A 23,699-nucleotide genomic window follows, 5' to 3' on the forward strand; every position below is an offset into this window, starting at 1 on the left:
TGATTGTCCAAAACAAAAGTTTGGTAGGCATGCACAAGTTGCCGCGTAACCCAATAATAATATAGTATTGTCTGAATGTCGCGCCATTCTCGAGCAGCTCAAGTTGGAGCAGTCCCAGATTGATACTATGGAGAACTCCTTTGATTGATTCACGTATCAATCTGGCCCTTGCCAGGTTAGGGAATCGGTGAGGGACTGGAAAATGTTATGCACCACATGCTACCGTATGTGTGGCAGGAGTTGCAATAGCGATTTCACATGTGTCGTGCGACAGAGAGTGCACATTGTAAAAGCTTTGCGGAGCTGGTCTTATTTGAACATTTGTTGGCATTTTGGTAAATGAGCCAACATGAAGCCATTTTAATATTGGATTGGACAAATGTACTGTATGTGTAACATACAGCACAGATAATATTGTTTGGCGTCTACCGGTAGCTAATAATGTACAGAAAATATGGAACACCCGGTTAAAGCCATCCTGTGTGTCTTTAGCATACTGTTTCCCCAGGAAACAGCCCACCTGCTTCCCCGCGTCCTTTACATTTTATTGATGCAAAATAAATAAATAAACCATGTTTGTCCATCTGCGAGATGAGAGACGTGTGCAGGTGAACCACTTTTTGCAGTGCAGCTTTATCCAAATGTTTTTGAAGCCAAGTCATCCACAGAGGATCCTCCCCCCACCCTCTCCTCTCCCCATCCTGTCAAGATATGAACAGTGGGCTCCCAAGTGGCTGCCTATTTTACTACCGGGACATTTTCATTAGTGCCTCCGATGGCAGGTGCGTGTCCTGATGGGCGTCACATTTGATTAGCGCCGTGCGATAGTCTGACCTGTAGCAGGAAAAGGTTGGCTATGCTTGTCAAAAGATATTAAGGCAGAGGGCCCTTGTCATAACGTAGCTAAGCCAGGGAGCGGTGGAGGAGATAAAAGAGCAGTGGCAGACTTGTCTTTCCAAAAACAAACAACAACAAAAATTCAATACAATGGTGAGCTCAGTTTAAAGAATGACCTACGGCCCAATATTTGTTCAAGCATTCTAGAAAGCAGCCATTTTTTATTTTATTTTTTATATGTATAGTGTCCGTGTGTTCCATTGTCACATAAAAACTGAAAAATGTTGGAATACCACACACGCAAGGCGGATCAACTTATCAATGTGGAAAGTGCACCAATTAAATCTATGGGATTTTCTGACCAGCGTTCTTTTAACGAGCACATCGAGAGGCCGTTGCAGCTTTCAGTGAGGCTGCTAAAAGTACACGAGATGGAAGCCTCCTGAATGTTTGCAATGCCTGCCTCTTTCTTCTTTGTTCTCGGGTTGCCTTTCAAAATGGAGCTCCTCTGAGGTTGTCTGGCAATCCCCCGTCTCACACCTGGAATCCAAACACTGACCGCCTACTTTGATGTTTGCTTACCTCCAACATCCAGACAGCAAAGAAAACTTCCCACCCTGAGCTTCCTCCTCGCCCTCCTCTTCCAAGTGTGTGTTGTGTCTTAAGCAGTGGCAAGAAGTGGCAGAACACATCTGCTAATTAGTCTCCTCCTTCACATGGATACTGAAGAAAATCCTGTTTGTATTTGTCCCTCATTGTGTCCTCACTTTTTTGCTCTCAGTGGAGGAGAGTGTGTCTGTCATGATGCTGTCACAGATGTATGCAGATTCCGTGACTTATTTTACTGTGTCAGCAACACGTTTACGACTGGAGAAGGCCTCCAAAATCAGACTTGAGTTCTCTAATAAGAGCTGCATATGCATGACTGTCATAGGACAAGTCACCAGGCATCACTCTCACAATGGTGTGGGAAGTCAAAAACACAATAATCCTCGCCAACTTCTTGTTAATGTGCACTGAACAAAATGGTGTGTTGACTATGCTCAATTTTGTCTTGTCCAGTGGTTACACAAAATCAAATCATCTGGATACAGACACACCTTTTGAGTAGACTATACATCTACTTAAAAATGTATTGAAATCCAGATGATTCAGTTGTGTGCCACCACTCGACAAAATAAAATTGAGTAAATGAACGCACCATTTTTTTCAGTGAAAGGGGCTGGTTTTTACTTGAAATGTACAACTTTGGAGTTTGTAGCCCAGCGCCAAGAGAAAGAACTTAACCCCCTCGTAACTCCCTCAACATCTCTGAGGTGAACTAACTTTGAGCTTTGCTGTCAGTGTTTGTTACGACGCACCCTTCCCTTTCCTCAGCCGTTAATAGGATAGTGATGATTTTGTCAATTATGACAGCCACAGTGTAATGACATAATTACAGTGTTGTTTCAGTTGTAGCGCAACATGCATGCTCATTCACAATGGAAGCCCCTAATTAAGGGACCAGGGACTGGTTCATGGGCTTGGCACAAACTGGGTGGTATGCGATGAAATCTTTTTTCGCTGTGAGTGTTGGATATTCAAGCTATAAATGTGAATTAAGTCGACAGCAGCACGGGTGAGGATTTGCTGCCGTACTCCGCCCACATCAGATGGGGTAGGCATAAAAGCTTGCCCATCATGGCCGACTTCCTATTTTGGAGGCGGCATGGCTCAGTAGTAGAGCCGTCATCTCCCAATCCAGAGGTTGGGCGTTTGATCCCCGTCTATTGGGGCCATGTTGGAGTGTCCTTGAGCAAGTCCCGTTCAGAACACCTAAAATAAAAATCATTTTCACCAGGATGCACACCCTTGGGAATAAAATGGGGAATTTCCAAGCATTGCGAGCCCCGCAAGAAGAATCAAATTAAACACAGCCGTTGCAAGAGTAACTTAGTTGCTCTGAACTCAGCAGCAAGGTTGTGTGTAGGACAGACAGCAGCACGGAGATTTGTATTGATTAGCTATGCAGTAAAAGGAGCCATTTAAGTCATTCTCCAGAGATGACGATTAGCACCACGTGTTGCTCTGATGCCACTTCCCATATTTATCTTGATAAAACCGAAGCATGTGTGCTGGTGCTCCTGCGGGCTCAGTTAAGTGTCTAGTTTGGTGCCCAGAGCGTTGGCGAGGACCTTGCGGACACGCATGCACACTTGTGAGTTGAATGATGGCAACACTTGGCATATCAATACTGGCACAGGGAAGTGCATGACTCAGCCTTCTCTCCTCACAAATAGCTCCAATAAATCACAGCAGGGTCACCATCTTGACCACATGCTAAACTACAGTTGTTAAAGTATTCCTAAGGTTGTCCTCGCTCACAATCTCACTTGCACACGCACGCTCACGCATTGAGCCATGAAAAGGAGAGTTAAAAATGTAGGCTGTGTAATTCCTGAGTGAAACTCTATCTGCTACCTATTGCTCTGTCACAGTCAGTACTTGCAGCAGGTCAGAACATTCCAACCTGAGACAGTCACTGGTCAGTAAAGGCTTCCAAGTTGTTGTTGTTTTAGAACTGCTTGAGAGGTTGGATTCAAGAAGCATATTATACCTTTTCCCCCCTCTGTCCCTCAATTTTTCCACCCTGAGAAGTTCCCTTCAGATTCGGATGCAAGATGTGAATCTGTTTTTGTGGATGTTATCTGTCTGCCTGTCAGTCTCAATGCACGTTTTCCCAGCTCGTCACCGTACAGCCAAAGAATGAGGGAAGTATCATGTTCCGCCTGGCTTTTCATTTCCCTGCTTGAGTCGGAACGGACCCTCGACGAGCCTGGATCTGTATTTTTCATGAGAATCATATATGCGGTAAATCTCCAAACGCCACTTATGCACTTATGCATTTCACTGCAGGGATGAGTGGTCCCAGGGGATGCGGCGGGAGTACCCTCGGGCTGCTCCAGGCTATGAGGAGCTGGACACGGCGCGACGTAGAGTGCTGGAGAACGACCCGCAGCGGGTGAGTGTGACATGCTTTGGTTGCTTTACCCGACATGAAGAAATAGAAATGAGCCTTGTGCCCTCATCGATCTTTCTTCTAAGGATGTGTCCAAGGTGCTAAATGGGCTATAATGGTGGCCACTCTGCTTCTCGCCTTTTATACCAATAGCAGGGCTAACGGTTGAATTCAAATTGCACTGTCTTGGATGGCAATTTTGTTGACAGCAGAATGCACAGTTCTTCTTTCTCGATCATGGCACGAAATGCTCATTTCAGCCAGCCGCATTGCCGAGTGATGAACTTGACAGACCTGGCAAATTGCAGTCGCCAATGGACCCTCGCACGCTTACACTCCCAACTCTCGTCCAGAAAAATTGCAAACCCTGATCCAGGAAACAATGTGCCACTTACACGGCATTATTTTATTGAACCACATGGCATGATTGTCTCGGAAAAAGTGTGCCGTCTCAACTGCTGTGGCTGTATTTCTCTGTCAGCATAGACTCGAAAGAGAGGTAAAGAAAGATGGAAGGCATAACTGTAAAAACCATGACGATGAAGGTTTTCTTTCAGGTTGGCGCCAGTTTTCAAGACGGTGCTCACACATCCTTTAAAATTGTCTCCGGGATGCGTTCGCAGAGGCTGCACTCTGGGCGTGATTTACAAAGATCTCAAATAGCACTGAAGCTAAATTGTGTTTTGCGTGCGATGTTTATGGGCTTAATTTAACAAGTCTGCAATAAGCCTTTCGTAAACAAATGAAGCATTTCATGACAGTCAAATCTGTTTGTATTCTCCAAATCTAGCAATGCAGTCAAATGAAATGATGTATCGTGGGTGGCCCTTCAAAATGTTTTGGAATCTTTTATAAGAATGCCAGCAGTTGCATTGTTTTTTTTTTTTATGATTCAGTGATGTTGCAGGAAGTTCAAGACCATCGGTAGGTGTGCCAGGGTCAGTCGCCGACTGTAATTTGTTCATGTTTGTCCAGTTTGGATCTCTCTGGGTGTACATCTACCTGGAGCCAAGCAATGTTCCATTAGTTCGTCACATCTGGAATAGTAGTTGCCAAAACTATCTGAGATCAAAACAGAATCCTTCATGACTCAAAATTTGGAACAGTGTGACATTGTAGAATCCGGAAGGGGAAATCTAGATTATTTCCAGATGAAATTTTGCCATGACAGAATTTTTTTTTCATTTGAATGTATGTTTTGGGGTGGCATAATTTTAAACTGAAATATAAGACATCCAAAGAAAGGCCACAATTTATGAAAAAAACTGCACGTAAACAAATATGCAAGAATTGTGGCCAAAAACACATTCTTGGCAGAGATAATGCTAACTTTGCAATTACACACACACACACACACACGGCAACCCCCCCCCCCGTGTTCCCCGTCTTAAGCTATTTTCAGCAGACTTGTTAACATTTGGAGGTGGCATATGGCAGCCAGGCACCACCTATACTCCACTCTTTATTTGCTTTTTGGAAACGTGTTTTAAATCGGTAACATTTTCATCTAGCTTTTCGTTTGTTTCTTTGTTTGGTAATTGCTCCAGCTCTCTTTTCTCCCATTGGTTTTCTACTCTGTCCTTGACTATACTGTGACAAGAACTGTATAGAGTAATGTAAGTCGTTATTATGATTGATCGTGATTATCCCTCTGTCTTGTCTCTCAGACTTAATCTATCAAGGTTGGAGGGAAAAAGGCAGCTCTACCTCCTTATTGATTCATGGATATCAGTATTTATTTTTCTGCCTTTTTTGAATGGGATTTTTTGAAATAGTAAATCCCCAAAATGTTGAAAGTCATTCTGTACATTGCCCCGTACAGTGAATTACAAATGTAAATCCGCAGAGTCGGTTTCATATTTCACAAGACTCGACTGAGCAAAGACACAACCAGAGGCTTGGTGTTGGAAATATAAGGGATGGATTTACTGTCCAGCCTCAACCTGCCTCCTGCTGCACTTGTTTCCTTCCCTCACAATCGTGCATGTTTACTGAAAGATGCTGGATATGGTGGTTGTCATTAGTTTCTCAGACTCACACCGCAGCCGCTTTCTTTGTGACCTGAGGCCTGTGCCGCTCATTACATGTCCCTGTGCAGCGCGTCGCTTCCTTCAGTTGCCCGCCGTTATTGCGATCCAAACGCCGATACAATTAAAGCGCAGCCGGCGTGGGTGTGCCCTGTGATCGGATTATTTTTATTTATTTATTTTTTTTACTTTCAAAAAGGCAGCCTTGCCGGCAGTAAGAAATAAAAGTATGGTTGTCCCCTAAGGAGCTATTAATGAAACACACGACTCCGCTGTCACATGCACACACATTGTGAGAACGGGAAATTCAAGACAATAAAACGTCCTGGAAGTAACACAGGAAAAGATTCATCTAAAATAGTCCCGAATGAGATGGGATTTGAAGTGAGACAATGGACAATATTTACAAATAAAGGAAGTGTGTCACCACCGTTGATGCATTTCTGTGGAGAAAGGTGCAGAAAACCACTTTTATGAACAAAGCATCGTCTTATATTTACATCAGCACTTTGTCGGGCTGTTTTTGAAAATAGCTATAGAAATGACGTTTTTTTCAGATATCAGTTATCATACATGGATCCAAAGACAAAATACAGGCATAAGGCATCTATGAAAGGTACATATTTATTAGGACCACAATTAATGGGGCTGTTGTTATCGCAATGAGAAAAGAAATGGGAAACTTAGTGGAAAAAAAAATCATCAACTGAGCAACGCTTTGCACATTTGAAATTATAAACAGCAAAATGAATTTTCATGTGTTCCCAAAATGCATCACCAAAAAACTGATATTGTCCTCCTCTCTTCCCCTTCACAAGAATTTCACCAGCGGGTGATATGCTCAAAAAGCAACTCGAATAAACAAACAGAATGCAACATGTGCTGATACGACACATCAGCAAATAGCCGCTGCACTTTGAAAGAACCCGAAGATAATCTCCTCGAAAAAAAGATCCTAGTTTGCTGAACCGAAGACAGACAGTTTCCGTATCAGTTGACATGCCACCTGTCACCACCAGCAAGGTCGCAGCATTTTAATAACGCCTATCTTTATTCTGTTCACTGCTGGTACTATCGCAAAAAACACACCGCATCCCAGAATACAAAGTACGACCATCAACACAGCCGTTAACTCTCAAAATACATGGGGGTATACTTCTACAAGACACTGCGAAAAAATATTTCCGCTGTCACCTTGAATGAGACCGTTTTATGGTAAATGAACACATCTCACCTGATATACACAACTCACAAAAGGTTCGGGATATCTGGCTTTGTGGTGAAATTTTAGGATGATGCAGAAAATGTATTCTCACCTTTACAGTGGAACTTAATGTGCCCTTCTCTTAGCTTTTGAATGCACAGGTTCAAACGTTAAAAAGTTTCAGTACTTTTTGAACAGGTTGCTGTTCTCTCATGAGGCGCTTAATGGCAAAATTCACAACAGATGTTTGATCATTGAATCAATCGATAAATGTCCTGGTTCAATTAGAGCTGCTATTTAAACAGTCGTCCTCATCATGCTGTTCACATTTTGACATCACGAGACCAAGGTGACACCTAAAAATGGATCAAGAGTAACTTGCCATCGTGATGTTTCAAACTGGATGTTCTCAGACAGAAGTGGCCACTTAGCTTAGAGTGTCAGCATCTAGAAGTGGATGTCCACATCCCATGCTGATGACCGCTCCATTGTGAACAATGCCCTGAGAAACTGGATGATGAACGCCAATCAACTCCAGGCATGTTTCAGGGAAGTGAGAGGCAACAAAGTGTCACGTCAGGCCATTTGAAACCTCAGGGTGGTCTGCGTGCCTGACGGCCCACAAGGGTACCTGACTCTACTCTAAAATGGTTCAATGATTTGTTGTTTACGATGATACTAATGCAGCGTGTTATACCGGAGACAAATTCCTTGTGTGTTCTACATACTTGGCCAATAAAGATGATTCTGATTCTGAGCACACCACCGGGTACAGGTGTCATCATCTTGCATGGGCCGAGGAGCATTTATGCTTGACGAGTTACCAGTGGGCCTCAGTGCTGTTATCTCACGAAGGTCGATTCACGGTGAGCAGAAATGATGGCCTCCAATGATGTTGGAGACGTCAAGCAGAGCGCTATGTATCGGCCACTGTTGTCACCAGATGAGCTATTGGTGGTGGCGGTGTCACAGTGTGGGCAGATGTTTCCAGTCGGTACAGAACTGCCCTACACTTTGTGGCAAGCCCATACTAGCTGAATAACATTACAGGGTGTCCATAAAGTCTCTTTACCATTTCGAAAATGTATTAAAAATGCAATTGATTAGATATTTTATTCTGATTTGTTCTATGGTATTCAGTGTTTATTAACGTTTTTTATCACACTGCCCAAAGATGAATGTGTAGTGTGGGATCACGTGCAATCGAATAATTGGTCCATTTTTCTTGAACCAGACATCCATTGTTAAACAAATGTTTACCTTGACCTTTGAACTGAATATGTGGCACCACATCTGAATGACCTTCAACCAACCATCATTTTCCAGCAAGATGCTGCACCACCACATTGGGGGCTGCATGTTTGTGGGTTCCTCAATCAAACATTTCCAGACCAATTCCTTGGCTGCCACATTCACCAGATATCACTCCCCTGGACTGCTTTCTATGGGGCTATGTTAAAGATATCGTGTAACGAACAAGGATAAGGGACATTACTGACCTAAAGCAAAGGATTACTGATGCCATTGCCACAATTGATGAGGCTATGCTACAGCGAACATGGCAAGAAATCGACGACCGTCTTGATGTGCTTCGTGCAACTAATGGTGCCCATGTGGAAGTGAATTAAGAGGTAAAAAAAAAACGTTAATAAATGCTGAATACAATAGAACAAATCTGAATAAAATATCTAATCAATTGCATTTTTTACACATTTTTGAAATGGTAAAGAGACTTTATGGACACCCTGTATTATTCCGGTGATTCCGCCCCTACATGAACAATATGGGCCTAATTTCCTCATGGACGACAAAGCTCCAGCTCATCACGGTTGCATCATCAGGGCACAGCCTGCACATTCTCCAGACCTGAATCCTATCAAAAGCCTGTGGGATCAGCTGAGTTGCCGTGCAGAGGCTCAAAACTCTGCACCGCGGAACCTCAATGACCTGAGGGCTGCCCTTCAAGAAATGTGGGACGCCATGCCTCAGCAGACAATACGTCGACTTGTGAACAGCATGAAACATCGTCGTCAAGCTGTAATTGATGCTCAAAGGCACATGACGAGTTAGGGACACGTTGAGATTTTTTGTTGGGGTGTACCCACCATTGTTGTTAACTTGTTTCAATGAATTCTTTGAGATGAGGAACTCACCAGTGCATCCTTCTACTGAAACGTGTTACTTTAATCCTATGTCACACTAGCATGAACCATTTAACCATTTCCATAAATTTCACCTGAAAGCCAACTATCCCGAACATTTTGCGAGTAGTGTATACTTCGCCGCCGTCCTCTTCACCTTCTCCTGCAGTTCATCCAAAGTATTTGCCAAAGCAGCATGCACATGATGGGAGAAGCTGGAGGACTACGACTACTCTCCTAGATGCAAAAAATAAGCAGTTCAGAAAAGGTCCAGGACTTGCGTCACAAAAGAGATACTTGAAATCACACACACTTTCTCAGTCTTCCCTGCTACACTTTGATGGACTCCTGGAAGGATACTTCAGAGCTCCTACGGGGAATGAGAAAAAAAAATTACACTGAGCGCGTTCGGTTGTGTAGCAAGGCTGCACCAGCGCAGCAATATTTTTCTTGGCCAGGAATTGACAGAAGCTCAGGGTATTGTGAGCACATACTGGATGTTGTCATTGTGAAGCAGCCATGAGTTTTCCTGCCACAACTCTCAAATCTTCTCAAGCACTGAGTGAAATCAGCGCCGCAGGATCACTTTGTAAGATGCGCTTGTGGATCATTTGGTCCATATTGAAGGAATAAAACTTGGATGTCAGAGTATGGGTTTGACATGTACCTTTTGTGACACCACTCCTGGAAGCTTTTTGACTCACATCATATGGTACTCAAGATATAATTTAATCCTCCCTCCATGCCATTTCTCATTACAATTCCATACATAATCCACACACAACTATTTAGGCAGCATGTTATAAACACGTGCTTTCAAAAATACACAGCAGAAGCTTCTTTTCAAATAGTTGGTATCACGTGAAACAGTTTTCCAACTTTTCATATACATCATAGGCATTGTGGTACCCGTGTCTTCCCCCTCCTTTCATACATCAGGGCAGCTGCCATATTGTGGCAACCATTACCATCCTTTCAAGCAGGACAGGTCAGTCAGCATGATCGAGATGTGCCTTCTGAAGAAATAGTGCTAGATTTCACATTTACATAGATATCAAGAATCGTTGTATTCACTCTTGTAGAATTGTTGATGTAGTACACTTAGCGTAGTAATCGTGAAGCGGTTATGGAGGGGGGGGGGGGGGGGTCACTGTTAGCTAAGCCTTGTTTGGTGGTGTTGTTTGTGAGCTGGTAAGCAAGGCTAGCGAGCAAAGAATACATATCATTTTGAACAAATCCATCTGGTCTATCGGCCAAGCTTGTGTTATCAGGGTTAAAAACAGTCGTAACACAACTCATCCGACTTGCGAAAGGCAATTCCACATAATCTTTGCAATACAGTTTCTTGATTTGCGCATACCCAAGTAGAATTGTGATGTGGCACTGTTGCTGAATTCTTGCGCACACAATCTGGCGCACACCCTTGCAGAGGATCATCCAGCCGATCACTTTGGCATCTATAAATGTACTGTTTCATCCTTATTACACTCTGAAATTGAGCGTGGTGCCAACTCGTGTCGGTGGAGTTGCAACTAGTTTGGTCACCACTACATGTCCAGTACAATAGGATCTTGGAAGGCAATCCATGTTGGCAACCTGACTCGTGTGTGCATGTAAAAGTCTGTGGTTTTTTTTCTTTTTTACTATCAACACTTCAGGATTCCTCTTCCTCCATGAGAGCAGCTTGAGCTAGGCGTTCACTTGTATGTATCAACCTTGCCCGATCAGCCCCTTTGCTGCCAGATGCTCTTTTATGCGCTCATATTTCTGTAGCCTTGCTTGGTTAAAAGGATTTTTCTCAATCTTTGCAACTCAAGGACAGGAGTACCTATCTCACTCTTCTTTTTTTTTTTTTAAAGCAAAGGTGAGTGTGTGTGCGCTCATTTGAGCTGGTTGATCCCAAGTTCAGCACGGACACTGACATAGACGAACGGGTCTGGTTGCAGTTGCTGTTCATGTCTTCTGTTTATTTTTTCAGTCGTGTGCATGCGGGGAAGGTGTTTGACTGCAGCGAGCACCAACTGAGTGTATTTGACCCTGGCTTTTAAGAGACGGTGTGTGGGAGTGCGTGCGTGTCATTAGATCATCGCGCGTGCGTCCATAAATCGAAAAGTAGTCTTCTTCATTCCCCTCCACACTCTTCCCCTTGTGCCTCAGTCTACTTCTGCCCCTCTAATTTGACCATGCTCCCATGTTCCCTGTATCTGTGAAAAGGTCACACTTCTAATTATGACAATCTCTCCCCATCATCTATATCTTTAAATGAATGTCAGTCTCGCTTTAATGGCGGGAATGCCAATTAAGTTGCAAAGAACATGGCATATTTCATTTTTCCTGAACTTGGAATTCGGTCGACTTAACCTTGCCTTAAGAGTTGCATTCCTCTTTGGGTTTGACAACTCCCCGAAAAATATATAAGGGCAATCATTTCAGGGCCGGCTGACCTGATCACGTCCACCCCTTTGGGTGTGGGGAAATTTTTGATTTTCTTTGTGTATTGTATGTGGAGAAGAGATGGGCGGGGTTCATACCAGGCAGAGACTTCAACCGAGCTTTCTGCCGCACTGGCTTTCAGGAAGGTTTCCCTCTCATGACACATTGAGGCGAGGATCTAACATACTTGATCGTTTTCGCCTCACAAGGATAATAGAAAAAAAACCTCACCATGTGTTTTGTATTTTGTGTTGCTTCGGCATATGTCGGAGCGCGTGTGGGTTAAATGTCTGTGCGTGTGTGCGAGCCGCCACGGCTGTCTGACGTGTCGCACACATGTGAAATCAAAGTATTGGCTGTTTTTCGATGCCCCTGAAAAATATTTTGTCTGCCCGGGGGGAGTTTGCGGACGGAACTTTTCCAAAGTTGATGTTCCTAGTAAAACCGCAATCACGCGCTGTCAGAGGGAACCAGATATGCCTCCCAAAAACAAAACCAGGTGTTCTGGTCAAATGATTTGAAAAAGGCAGCGCCTTGCAAAGTTGTCAAGCGCTCAACTATTGAGGATGAATTCAGTCACCGATCCGTATCTTTCATTCACATAACTAGGCTAAAATAAGAAGAGTTGAATCAATCAGATGCCGTCAAGCGCGCTTATCCTTGATTGAAATAGAAATATATTGCCTCATTAACAAATATAATCCTTACTTTCCCGACATGTAAAGATGAGTGATCTTACTGGATGGAGATCAATAAGTTTTAAGTTTTATGTACAGTGCATGAAGTGCGGTCCTCGTTGACATGTCATGTTTCATGAAACTAGGTGATTTAGAGGAAGTCGAAAAGTTACACATTTGTTCACATCATTGTTGGAATCCACACTTTACTTTGTGCCTTGCTGATTTACAATATAGTACACATAAAGATGTAAATCTGTTTGATTCTGTTGTCATGGTGAACGCTTACCAAAATGCACGTCAAAATAAACTGTCTTTTACATTGATGAATGCTTGATTTGCTTTTATCTTGGTATCCTGTACTGCAGAACAGATACGAAATTGTTTGTTGTACCAAAGACTGTTTGTTGAACAATAAATTCAAAAAGGACCTTGAAAAAAATAATTGCAAATTACATCGCAATGCCAGGAAGAAAAATGAAATTAGAGTTTCCATGATCGTTGGGCCTTAATGTGAAATGGCGTTGAAACTTTTGGACACAAAGCCAAATTTAATTAGATCCATGTTTCTGAGAGCTAATAATACGGTGGAACCTCAAGTTATGAATTTAATTGGTTCCGTGAGGCTGTTTGTAATAAATGAATTAATCCGTTCCAGCCTCCAAATTGTTATATTTACCTTTAAAAAACAGAAGAATAATACATAAATAAATAAATGTAACACAATATTGAAACAAGTGCAAACATACGCGATGATAAATAAATCAAACACTTGAACTTGAGTGGGGTACGGTGGTCGACTGGATGTCACATCCGCCTCACAGTGCAGAGGTTCAATTCTGGCCCTGCCCTCTTGTGTAGAGTTTGCATGTTCTCCTCGTGCCTGTGTGGGTTTTAGATTAGAAAATGGATGGATCGGCTTTAACTTTATCAAAGGACTTGTAAAAGGGGACTCAAGATCCTAATTGCAAAAGGCTTCTTCCATCATGAAATGCAGAAAATCTGATTAATTTCTTTCTTATGTTTGTTTTTAGGAGCCAGTCAGAATGCTTCATGCTTTATTTCGGTGTTTGACAAAAGTTCAACATGTCTGTCAACACAGGACCTGCTTCTGCATTCATTCGATGCGCCCTCGTCCGGCATCTGTAATTGCATGAATGGATGGTACGCAGAGATAGGCGCATCGGTCAATTTTGACGGATCGCCATCAACCAGGCCGGCAAAATCTGTCATCATCAGTCTGTCAGTGCTTCATCGTTAATTTAGCCGTGCTTTCTTCATTGCTAAATTACAGTTGGTTACCGCTATTTTAGGACCATCAGCCAGACCGTCATCATCAGCCTGCCTTTGTTATTTCAAACATGCTTCCGTAATCACAAAATTACAGTTCTTGATTTTAACTTTGTTTCCTTTATGCTTGATTAAACAAATTATTACAGTCGTCACCACAATTTCAAAATGGTCAGCTCTTCTTCTTCTTCCTCTTCTGCGGCATCGGGAACGTCCTTACAATGTCGCACGTGCAGCACAAGCACATACACACAGAGCGTTTATGAAGTAAAAACAATTTGGGACAACCTAATTGTTATGTGTGGAAATGAGAGCTGGACAACACAGCTAGCTTTCCTGACTGGCCAAACAAAAAAGGAGCAGGCTTTGAGAACGGGGAGTGAGAAAGTTGACCTTTCTGGTGAGTGGATAGACTTGTTTCCAACTGTTGAACTGTCAACCATGACAGCATCTATCATTCAAGACAACCACCTGATCGTCACTCGATTGCCTTTTTTTTTATTTTGTTGGAAGCGCCTGTCCTCTTCCCGCTCGAAGCAACCTCGGTGACACACGGCGTTTGTTTCCGTCAGTCGTCAGCGAAACAGTGACAGACTGAGAAATGCCGGTTGGCCCAATTCCAGCGGTGGACGGAAACCCATTTTTGTCACTGCAAAGTCCGCAAGCATTTTGAAGTTTCCCCATCATTCGTCAACAAAACAATCATCCGTCTGTGGCGGATTGACGGCCCTTCTGTCAGTACTGACAGAATGCCCACCTCTGATTGTACGTTGGTGAAACTTACGCCTTTCAGCAATAAGCGGCGGCGTGATTATACTGACATTAAGCGTCCGTTCTCTTAATTATAACGATATAACATTTCAATAATTGACATACACACTGTGAATTGATTTATTAATTTTTTTTACATAAATGGAATGGTTTTGGGACGTCACAAACGCAACAGCGCTTTGTGATTGGATGACCAAGAATGCAGAGATGGCAGTTCCAATCACAAAACAGTTCACAAACCTGGAGACAATGTCACCAGGCAATCACTGAATTGGAATCTGCAACCAAAGCAGAAGAAGACCAAGGGTCACCTGGTGAAGATCGAGAGACCAAAAACTAAGGACAACGGAGAGCAGTTGTGCATGAATTATGCACCACTTAGCGTTAAAAGTGTTGATGATGATGATGATGGGTCCACTATGGGCGACAAAAACAAATGCGCTGGTAGAAGCAAATTAGCAACATTAGCATGCGAGTCCGTCCAAATGCAGGCTTTTCCTTTATTCTGTGAGGACTAATGATACTTTACTTCTCCGGTGTAAGGATGCAATTTCTGAAACAGCCCGTTTCCATCTGAAGTCACCCGTCACCACTTTGTTGTCTCAGTCTCTCTTCTTCTATCTTCTTTCCAAGCAACGGCACCTGGATGAATGAGACGAGCCAGAAGCCTGATAAAAGTGTGTAAAAGCTAGTACCTGACTGATATGCGACTCGGGGGTGCTGGGGGCTAAAAAGAAGCCATTACCTGATATGCAGTATTGGCCTATCAATGAAATAAGAACAGTGATGATGGGATACACACTGTCCAAGAGCACGAATCCTTTTGAAACTGGTCGTCGGAGATCGGGTCATATGACTTGACTCAAATAAGATTCGAGTTACCATTGACTTGCGACTTGCTTGCCAAAAACTGATTTCACTTTGACTGGGTATACAAGAAACTCAATTTGATGATGACTCAAACTACATGACTTGACAAGTCATCCTTTTAATACTTTGAAGTGTGCATTTAAACACTTTTTGCCTTTTCAGGAAGGAAAGAAAGAATTTGTTGTTGTTGTTTCATTCCTGCCAACCTGGCAGCCCGGGAAATGTCACCTTTTGGTGTGAAGTGGTTACATAAACACCAACAGTGATGCGAGCACCTCTGACGATCATTCATTTGATTTAATGGCTTATCTTGTCGATGACGTTGGCAAAAGTAGGATGGCGACTCATAGCATGGAGACCCATCAACATCTAACTCCATTCGTCACTATAAACCCCGCAAAGACAGGTAAGCTAACATTGTATTTTAGCTAGTAAACAAATACTGGTTTGGAACCTGTAAAAACTGTGATTGTGAACAGGTAAGGACCAAAAACTAATGTAAGTGTGGGGTGGGCTGGTTTATGAAAAATGTCCAAACTGTTCATTTCGACACTTACATGCAGGTTCACATACCCACCCGAAAAATGTGTGGAGTAGTTTGCCCATACACGATGGGTATAAGAATCGGTACTTGAAAATGCGGCAGCTTTATTATACTGGTACGTGTATTGGACCACTTTGCATTACAATCGCGATTGTTAAAAAAAAGAAGAAGAAGAGAAAAAAAAGGTTTTGAAATGGTATACAGTAGTTTGGTTGGAAATACAGTTGAGTTAGCTGATTCGATAACTAACTTGAAGACTTGAAAGTTACAACTTCAGACTTGCTCAAATGCTTGTCACTAGCTCAAATGTGGCTTACTCCCACCTCTGCTGGACAGGACCGTTTTTGCTGACGGTGACTCAGCAACAACAACAAAAAAAAATCCCCAAGGCTATAAGTAAAAACAACAGTTTACGCTGCTGTCAGAAATGTTTGATGAGCGCAGCACGTGCATCACCGTCTACTAATTTCCCATTTTATGATGAACAGCAGTGCACATAGTACATTTGACATCGTAATGAAACGGCAGGAACTCGCACTTTGAGGGTGTCACACGCCCATGGGTCATGACCACACATCCTGATTCAGTCTCTGCCAGTGTGTGTTTTCCTTCAGTGTTGTGTCTGGTGCGGACATCCATCAGCTTGATGATATTTTAATGTCGCATCCTTGGGCTGTCTCCGCTTCAACTGCCACCACCCACCGGCCCCTTCCTTCATCACAAACATTTCCCCTCCTTGCCTCCCTCCCGCGCTTTGGCCATCACTTCATAAATACCCCCCCACATCATTAAGTAAACGCGCAGCCGCCTGTCACGGTGATCGATGGCTTATGTTCTCTCGCAGATGCAAGCGCGCACACATTTAGGGTGTTGCTGAGATGTGGGTGGTGTTTCATGCTCACAAACAAAGTCCATCATAGTCTGTTCACCTCTGTGAAGAATACTCGCTTGTTCATGGGTGAACGTGCAAGATAGAGACATCAGAAGTATATCATCTCTGTTACCATTAGGCTGACACCCCCAAATCTCACTCAGTCCTGTGGCAAGCTGTTACATTGATTCCTTGGTGGGATTCATCTGCTCCCGCTGTGTCCTAACAACGAGCCACTTTGACCTGACAAGTAGTTCCTCTGAGCACACCTTGTGGTGTGAATGTCTCAGGCTGACAACAGAGGTGTAGATGAAGTGTGGGCTGGCAGTTCCTGCTGTGCCAGCCTGCTGCTGGGCAAGCCGCCAGTACTGTGGCCCACAAAAAGGTTGCACAGACAAAAGAGTGGGTGTGTCAGTGGTGTGGGGACAATAAACTGAGAAGGGGACACAGGAATGGGGAGCAACACCGGATGATGTAGAACATGAAAGAAAACAAGGGAAGTTGAGAACATGACAAAGCAACAGAGCAAAGTCACAGAAAATGAGAAGAAAATGGGGCCTAAGGGGGAATACGGGAAGGATGAGAGGAAACAACATCTAACGCTCGCTGGATTGGCATGAGAAGCAGGCAGATGGGGTGGGATGGAGGCACTGACAGGCACTTGGAGGCGTTGACAGGAAGTACAACAGGAGAAGGAAGAGACAACTTGATGGTTTCAGGTGACAGAATGCAGCTTGACTGTCGTGAGCTCCATTCGAAAGAAGGAGAATTCCCAAAGCTTCTGCAAAAATAGCATCGGAGCACAACTGACACTTGCTCTCAATGCATTCTCAAATGCCAAACAATATTTGTCGTGAGCAGCTACGACAGTATCTTAAAAGGAGCTTTCTCCCTGATTCACATTCCAACCCGATCCAGTCTGATTTGGCATGAATAAATGTACCTAAATAAATTAATGCGATTCAAATAGGATCTGGGTAAAATTTGGTTCCATGCTTGACAACTTCTGTTCAAATCACATACAATTTAGAATAGATCTTTGTGACATGGACCAACGCATTGAATGCCAGTGAATTCAGTAAATAGAGCAAAAGTAATTGCAGTGGTGCTAGCACAACTAGTACTGCTAGTCTTTTGTGTATATGTAGAAATATAAAGTATAGTGGTGCCTTGCTGCAAGAATGACTCGACTTATGAGTTTTTGAAGATAAGAGCTATCTTTCAGCCGATTTTTGGCTTTGACGTTTTTAATTGTGCACAAAATGAATCAGACAGTGATGGCCAAGCAGGCGGATCATAACTAATTGACATGTTGAGTTGGGTGTGTCTTTACCTCCATGGCAGAGGCGAGTGTCAACCCCTGAGACTGATTCATCGAACCCAGGTTAAGAACCACTGCTCTAGCGGTATCAGTCTCGTCATTGGCAAATTCCACTGCTTCTGTTGCGTGTGTACATGTGCCAGTACTCGCGTGTGTGTGTGTGTTTGTGACTTGTTGTTTGAGTGACTTAGGGTTGCACAGTGTGTGATCAGAAAATCAGCACAGATGGGCCAGGAATCCAATTCACCTAACAGCCTGGCTTCGGATCTTGACCTTCCTGGAAAACACCTTCAAAGTCTTTGATTGTGATGATTATTTGACATCTTGTGGTCATATTGTGACCCAAAATGTTTTGTTTACTGATCAAAAACTGTTTATTCTGAAAGGTTGATGTATAAAATGAGACGGGTAGATGCTTGGAAGAATGCCTTCCTTTCGTAAATGCTCAAAGTTGAGATGCCAAAAGAGGCAGGCGCTTGCACACAAACAAATGAAAGACCAAATGACAAAAAACTAGAACTTTCTCTTGGGGGGGATTTTTCATCGGGTTACTTGTTACTGAATTTGCAGAAAAAAGTGTGGTTAGCTAGCTGTTTAAAACGAGTGGATGTGGAGCACCGTGTCATTTTCCTCTGGCTGTCGACATCTTTTTCTCTGATGTGACAATTTGCAGGTTATTCGAGGGCTTTTGTTTTGTTTTGTTTTTCAAACCCTCCATGTTACGAACTTGGAACTGTCCCTCCAGTAGAGTTTGCATCAGAATAATTTGGATTGATAAGATCTGTGTATTTGTGTTGAAAATCAACCAAAGGTGGTTGTGGGTGGACCAAGTCGCAATATATACATATTTGTAAAAGAACGTGATTGAGGGCGAGCAGCTGGTTCGGGGTGTTTTTCTGACGATGGCTGTTGGTTTTAAATGCATCTAGATTTGCTGTGTTGAAAGCAATTTGAATCAAACATCTTAAAGCGAGAAGATTGCCTGTCACTTGGAGAACCGCCAGCTAGCTGCCAACTAAATTATGCTCATTGCGGGAGGGCAGAATATGCTCTCTACACATACAAGCCAAGCCAAGAACTATATGAACGATATGAAATAGTGTTTCGTGTTTTGGAATGATGAGGTTGTGCGGTTGAACGGAGCAGATCTGAATACCTGCGATCCAGATGTCGTAATGTGAGGGGATTTGAATCAAAGGCGCTTCAACATGGGGCTTGTTGAAAAATTACTGAAGCGTAAACAGCCTTTTGTGAGAGAAACTAAGAATAGATGAAAATATTTCACGTGTAATAGTTGCGGCTTAATCTCCAAATTTTACGGTAGTTGGTCTTCCAAGCAAATTTGAGGATAAAACACTCTTGTGGCTGACTCAGACAAACCGCATGCATTTTAGCATGTGATGTGCCGCAAACTTGCACCGCAATTATAGACTGAAGGGACACACCCATGCACACACGCCCGTGCACACGCTCGCCTCGTCACCATCTGTGTCACCTCAGCTTTGGCCTCAGTTGAGGCTGCTAAAGCAGGAAGCAAATACAGGCTGAAAACGTATGTGCACACACCCATGCACAAATACAGTAACTAAAAGTAATGCGTTAAACCTCGGACCTCCTCTGAGATCACAGAAAACATACCGTGGCCTTTTATTGTCACTCTCACCCCCTGACACATGTAACCTGCCGCCCCGCCACTAAGCCAGCGCTAATTAAAGGACAGGTCGGTCTCCAGACCGGACTGTTGCACTATTTTAGCCCGTATAATTACACACACACCACACCGCACGTTGTTTTTTTTCCCACCATAAACCGAGAATAACCCTGAACTAGTTACTCGGACCAGCTGCTGAGGAACAGGCCACGTTCACTTTTTTTCAGCGCCGGCTCCCAGACAGGTTGTTGTAATCCAGTGTGATGTTTCCTTACCCGGTGTGCTAGCAGCAATTTTGTCGTCCAGAAGTAAAGTCACCATGAGTTATTCCATCCACGGACTCCTCTCGGCTGTCATCCATGCAGAACTTCCCTCAGGCTCGCCACGTGCTGTTTTATGCTCACTTTTATTTTAAATCTCTTCATTCTGATGCCTCACAGCGACCCCGCGTTCTCCCTTTTTGGGCCGGCAAAGGCTCCTATCTGGGCCCACGGGCAAAGTGCTGCGCACAGCATGCGTTTGGTTTAAGAGGTTCTCGCTGGGGTTATTCCAGTAATTTACCTTTTGCTGAAATACATTTGGACAGCAATTGTCGTAAATGAGACAGAGAGTTGGGTGACAGTTTACACTAAAGACGTGGATTATTCCCTTTGCTTTGCAATGGATTTGACTGGAGAATGAATGTTTTCGTACTTACAGAAGGACTTGGTCACCAGAACCTTGAGGGGAGCATACAGTAACACATCCACTCAATCTTACATGGAGTTTATGGGCCCACCCATGTAAAGAAACTGCTCAGGGCCACTGCCATGGCCATACATAAACACACACACAGACACACGGACACAGAGAGATACTCTTTTCCCCTACTGATTGCTCTGGGTAGGAGTACCTGTTTTTCCTCTTCAAACTTCAGTTTTCATACATAAAAATGCAACTCAAAGTGCAGCGCCTGACATCCTCCATGCTATACTGGGAACAGCTAAGATCCTACGCAGGACCCTGAAGCTCCCAGGCTTTTGATAGAGGACCCGAGCTTGAAGCAGATAAATACCACCCCGGTGGAAACTAAATCTAAAATGTTCTTTTGTTTTCTCTCTCTCTTGCTCTCTCTCTCTCTCTCTCACACACACACACACACACACTCTTAGACACAAGCTGCTAATATGGCGTCATTGTGTGTGCTACACTAGCAATTTTCTGTTTCTGTTATTTTGTCATGGTCGGGGGTTGGCAATCCGCGGCTCAAGAGCCGCATGCGGTTCTTCAGCATCGCCCTTGTGGCTCCCTGGAACTTTTTCAAAAAAGTTTGAAAATGGCAAAAGATGGGTGAGGGAAATATATTTATATTTTATATATACTGTATATATACTGTATATAATGTGTGTGTGTGTTTTAATATGGTGTCTGTAGGAGGACAAACATGACTCAAACATTCTTCACGTTTTCCAATGCTGTAAAAATGTGTAGAATAAAGATTACATTTCAACATTTCTGTCAACGAAGATTTGCATCATAGCCTGCGACACACGTTTCTATAAGCACAGCGGGATGCCAGGCAGGTGACTGTTGGAAACAAAATCATAACAATAATAAACTGCATTTCATGTCCAATTCACCGAGGGGACGGGCAAAGAATGGGAATCTGGAGGGCCGAGACAAGCATTTTTAAATGGTATACGTGAGCGTACACGTCCCATCCCACGTTCATTTTAGCGTGTGTAAGTGCGTGCGTATGCGCGCGTGTGTGGTAACTGGTCAATCGCAGGAGGCTGGTTGATGGAAAAGTCGATCTTCGTTCGAAATATGTTGGGTACACCTGCTCTACAGGATGCACTGCAGGGAAAAAAACATTTAATTCTGAAGGCTCATTGTGTATTTGTAGCCAACTTAGTCATTTTGATAATAGGCTAATTTGGCTAATATGTGTTAGCCAAATTAGCCATGTGTTGCCTTCATTTATAAGGCTTATAGAAGGCTTTTAATTTTTTGCGGCTCCAGACATATTTGTTTTTTGGTCCAATATGGCTCTTTCAACATTTTGGGTTGCCGACCCCTGGTCTAGGCAAGTGAGCATCTGCTCAATAGGGGAGCGGTTCAAAGTACTTTTGCCACTAAGCAAAGCAGAGTAGCAACCGTTGGGGACCAAAATACTGCCTGATGATAGTCTACACATGCAAGACACATGCTTATTTTGCATTTCAGATGCATTTAGCGGGTGGGAGGAAGCTAAGGAAAGATTAAATAAAAAAAGAAGCCAACGTACAGGATCCTAATGATGCCATTTGAAAAGCGACGGCGGAGGAAAGCTGCTTGGAGAAGACCAATCTGTGCGTCTCAGTGGCAGAATGAAAGCTTGGGCTTTGTGTCAAAGCATTTGGGCTCTCGTTGGAGGCTTATTGTACATGTGAGCGTCACAACATTGCATCAAAGCCCATAGCGCTCCAAGAAAGTCATTTCCTGAGCGCCAGCAATACTTACTGATGAATGTGACAGCTGTGCCGCCCCTGTGTATGTGCGCGCGTGTGTGCGCGTGCGTGTGTGTCTCAGTCTCATCTGGCACCGTCAAAGCAGAGCTCTCTAATTTGAGGAAAATGGAGAAGAGTTAGTCTGTGCTCATTCAGCCAAACACAATTATACACTTTGGAAGACAGAGATTGTTGCACGGATGTCGGGGGCGGGGGGCAGAAGGGTGGGGGCTCTGATTTTCCGATTGAAATCTGATTGAAAGATTCTCCTTTGTCAGGCCCACAAATACACAAAGCAGGCATAATGCCACATCATAACAGAGTTTGACATACCTGATTTTGTCCTGGCCAACTCAAACCTTGGACCAAAATTGATCAGCCCGTATCTCACTGCGCGGCAAAGGTTTGCGAGGGTTCGCATTCATGTTGGTTTCTCGTCGACGTTTGCAAACAGTCCTTCTGTGCTCTTTCCATTTTTTTTTTTAAATTGTGCTCAAATTTTCTTTTGCACCCTTGAACGAACCCTGATGAAAAAACATTAGCTGCCCGCACAAACACTCTCAAGCCTTCGCTGCAAAATCAGATACCACCACAAAAACTGGCTGTCAAGTTTGAATAAATGGAATTGTGTTTGAAAAGCATTCATGGTGTGTTTGCCTGTGATTTAAACGGGCTAATGTAGAATCTAGACACTGCCTCCAGGCCATTATGGTAATATAATCAATAGACAAAAGAATTTTGACTCCGTTTGTCTGAACACACTTCCCTCTCCTCCTCACTACCATCTCCCCTCTGACCTCTTTTTTTCCTCTCCAGCATATCACTGAGAATGCTCATTGTCCTTTTCAGCACGTACATACACTGAGGTCCTCCACCTGACTCCCAGCACCCCGCTGCGCCTAATGACCCATTCGCTTGACAAAATATGCCTTGTCTGACACACAAAGATGGCATATTTGCTTTCTACGAGCCTTTTAAATTTGAAAGCGAGACCTAATATTGGAACACAGGCACACAGATGGCAAAAAGCCATTCGAGTACGCCTGCGAGAGACTGCCTCTCCCCAGGTTTCCCGTTGAGAGACATTAGTCCTCTCTGTAGTAACCCGCACGTGCTAATGAATGTGCTGATGTACAATAGCATTCAGAATGAGTTTGGACGCGCTTGCAGAAGAGTGCAATAAGTCTGCCTCACGTGCAGCGATTTGGGCTCATTGAGCTGTGTTTGTTCTGTCAACCCCCGTGTGGCTTGTGTGTTTCTGTCTGACTTGCTTGTTTAGCTTGTCGGTGCTCTTGTATACGTCTGTCAATGTGCATGTGAGCACCATGCGCAGGGTGCATGCTTGCATGCAACGGCGCGTGACAGTTTTGACAGGTAAAACCATCCTTTGGGTAAACAGCCTGTGTCTGGATCAGAAAACGCAGACCAGACGTGAGATTAGACATCACTGGAACTTGACCTTAAAATTCTGTCAAGGGAGCCGATGGCTTCTGTAAGGTGCACCAACTACATTTCTATTGTTGGTCAGCGATAAAATATGTTAATCAAATGATAATGGCAGTGCCGATGTGTTGAAAATACTTGGCGTGAACATTT

At 43.6% G+C, this 23,699-nt stretch overlaps 1 protein-coding gene across 2 annotated transcripts in view; it reads left to right on the top strand.

Moving 5' to 3' along the window:
• Nucleotides 1-23,699, top strand: part of pard3ba (par-3 family cell polarity regulator beta a) — a 141,578-nt gene that overhangs the window by 105,124 nt on the left and 12,755 nt on the right. For both annotated transcript variants that reach the window (XM_086128539.1, XM_086128549.1), the window contains one exon: nt 3,733-3,838. In XM_086128539.1, coding sequence (XP_085984665.1) covers nt 3,733-3,838 — 106 coding nt within the window. The remainder of the gene's footprint in view (nt 1-3,732; nt 3,839-23,699) is intronic.

This window comes from Hippocampus guttulatus, chromosome 1 (assembly GCF_054856545.1).
Source record: "Hippocampus guttulatus isolate MCC_2025c chromosome 1, RoL_Hgut_1.0, whole genome shotgun sequence".
Lineage (NCBI taxonomy): Eukaryota > Metazoa > Chordata > Actinopteri > Syngnathiformes > Syngnathidae > Hippocampus > Hippocampus guttulatus.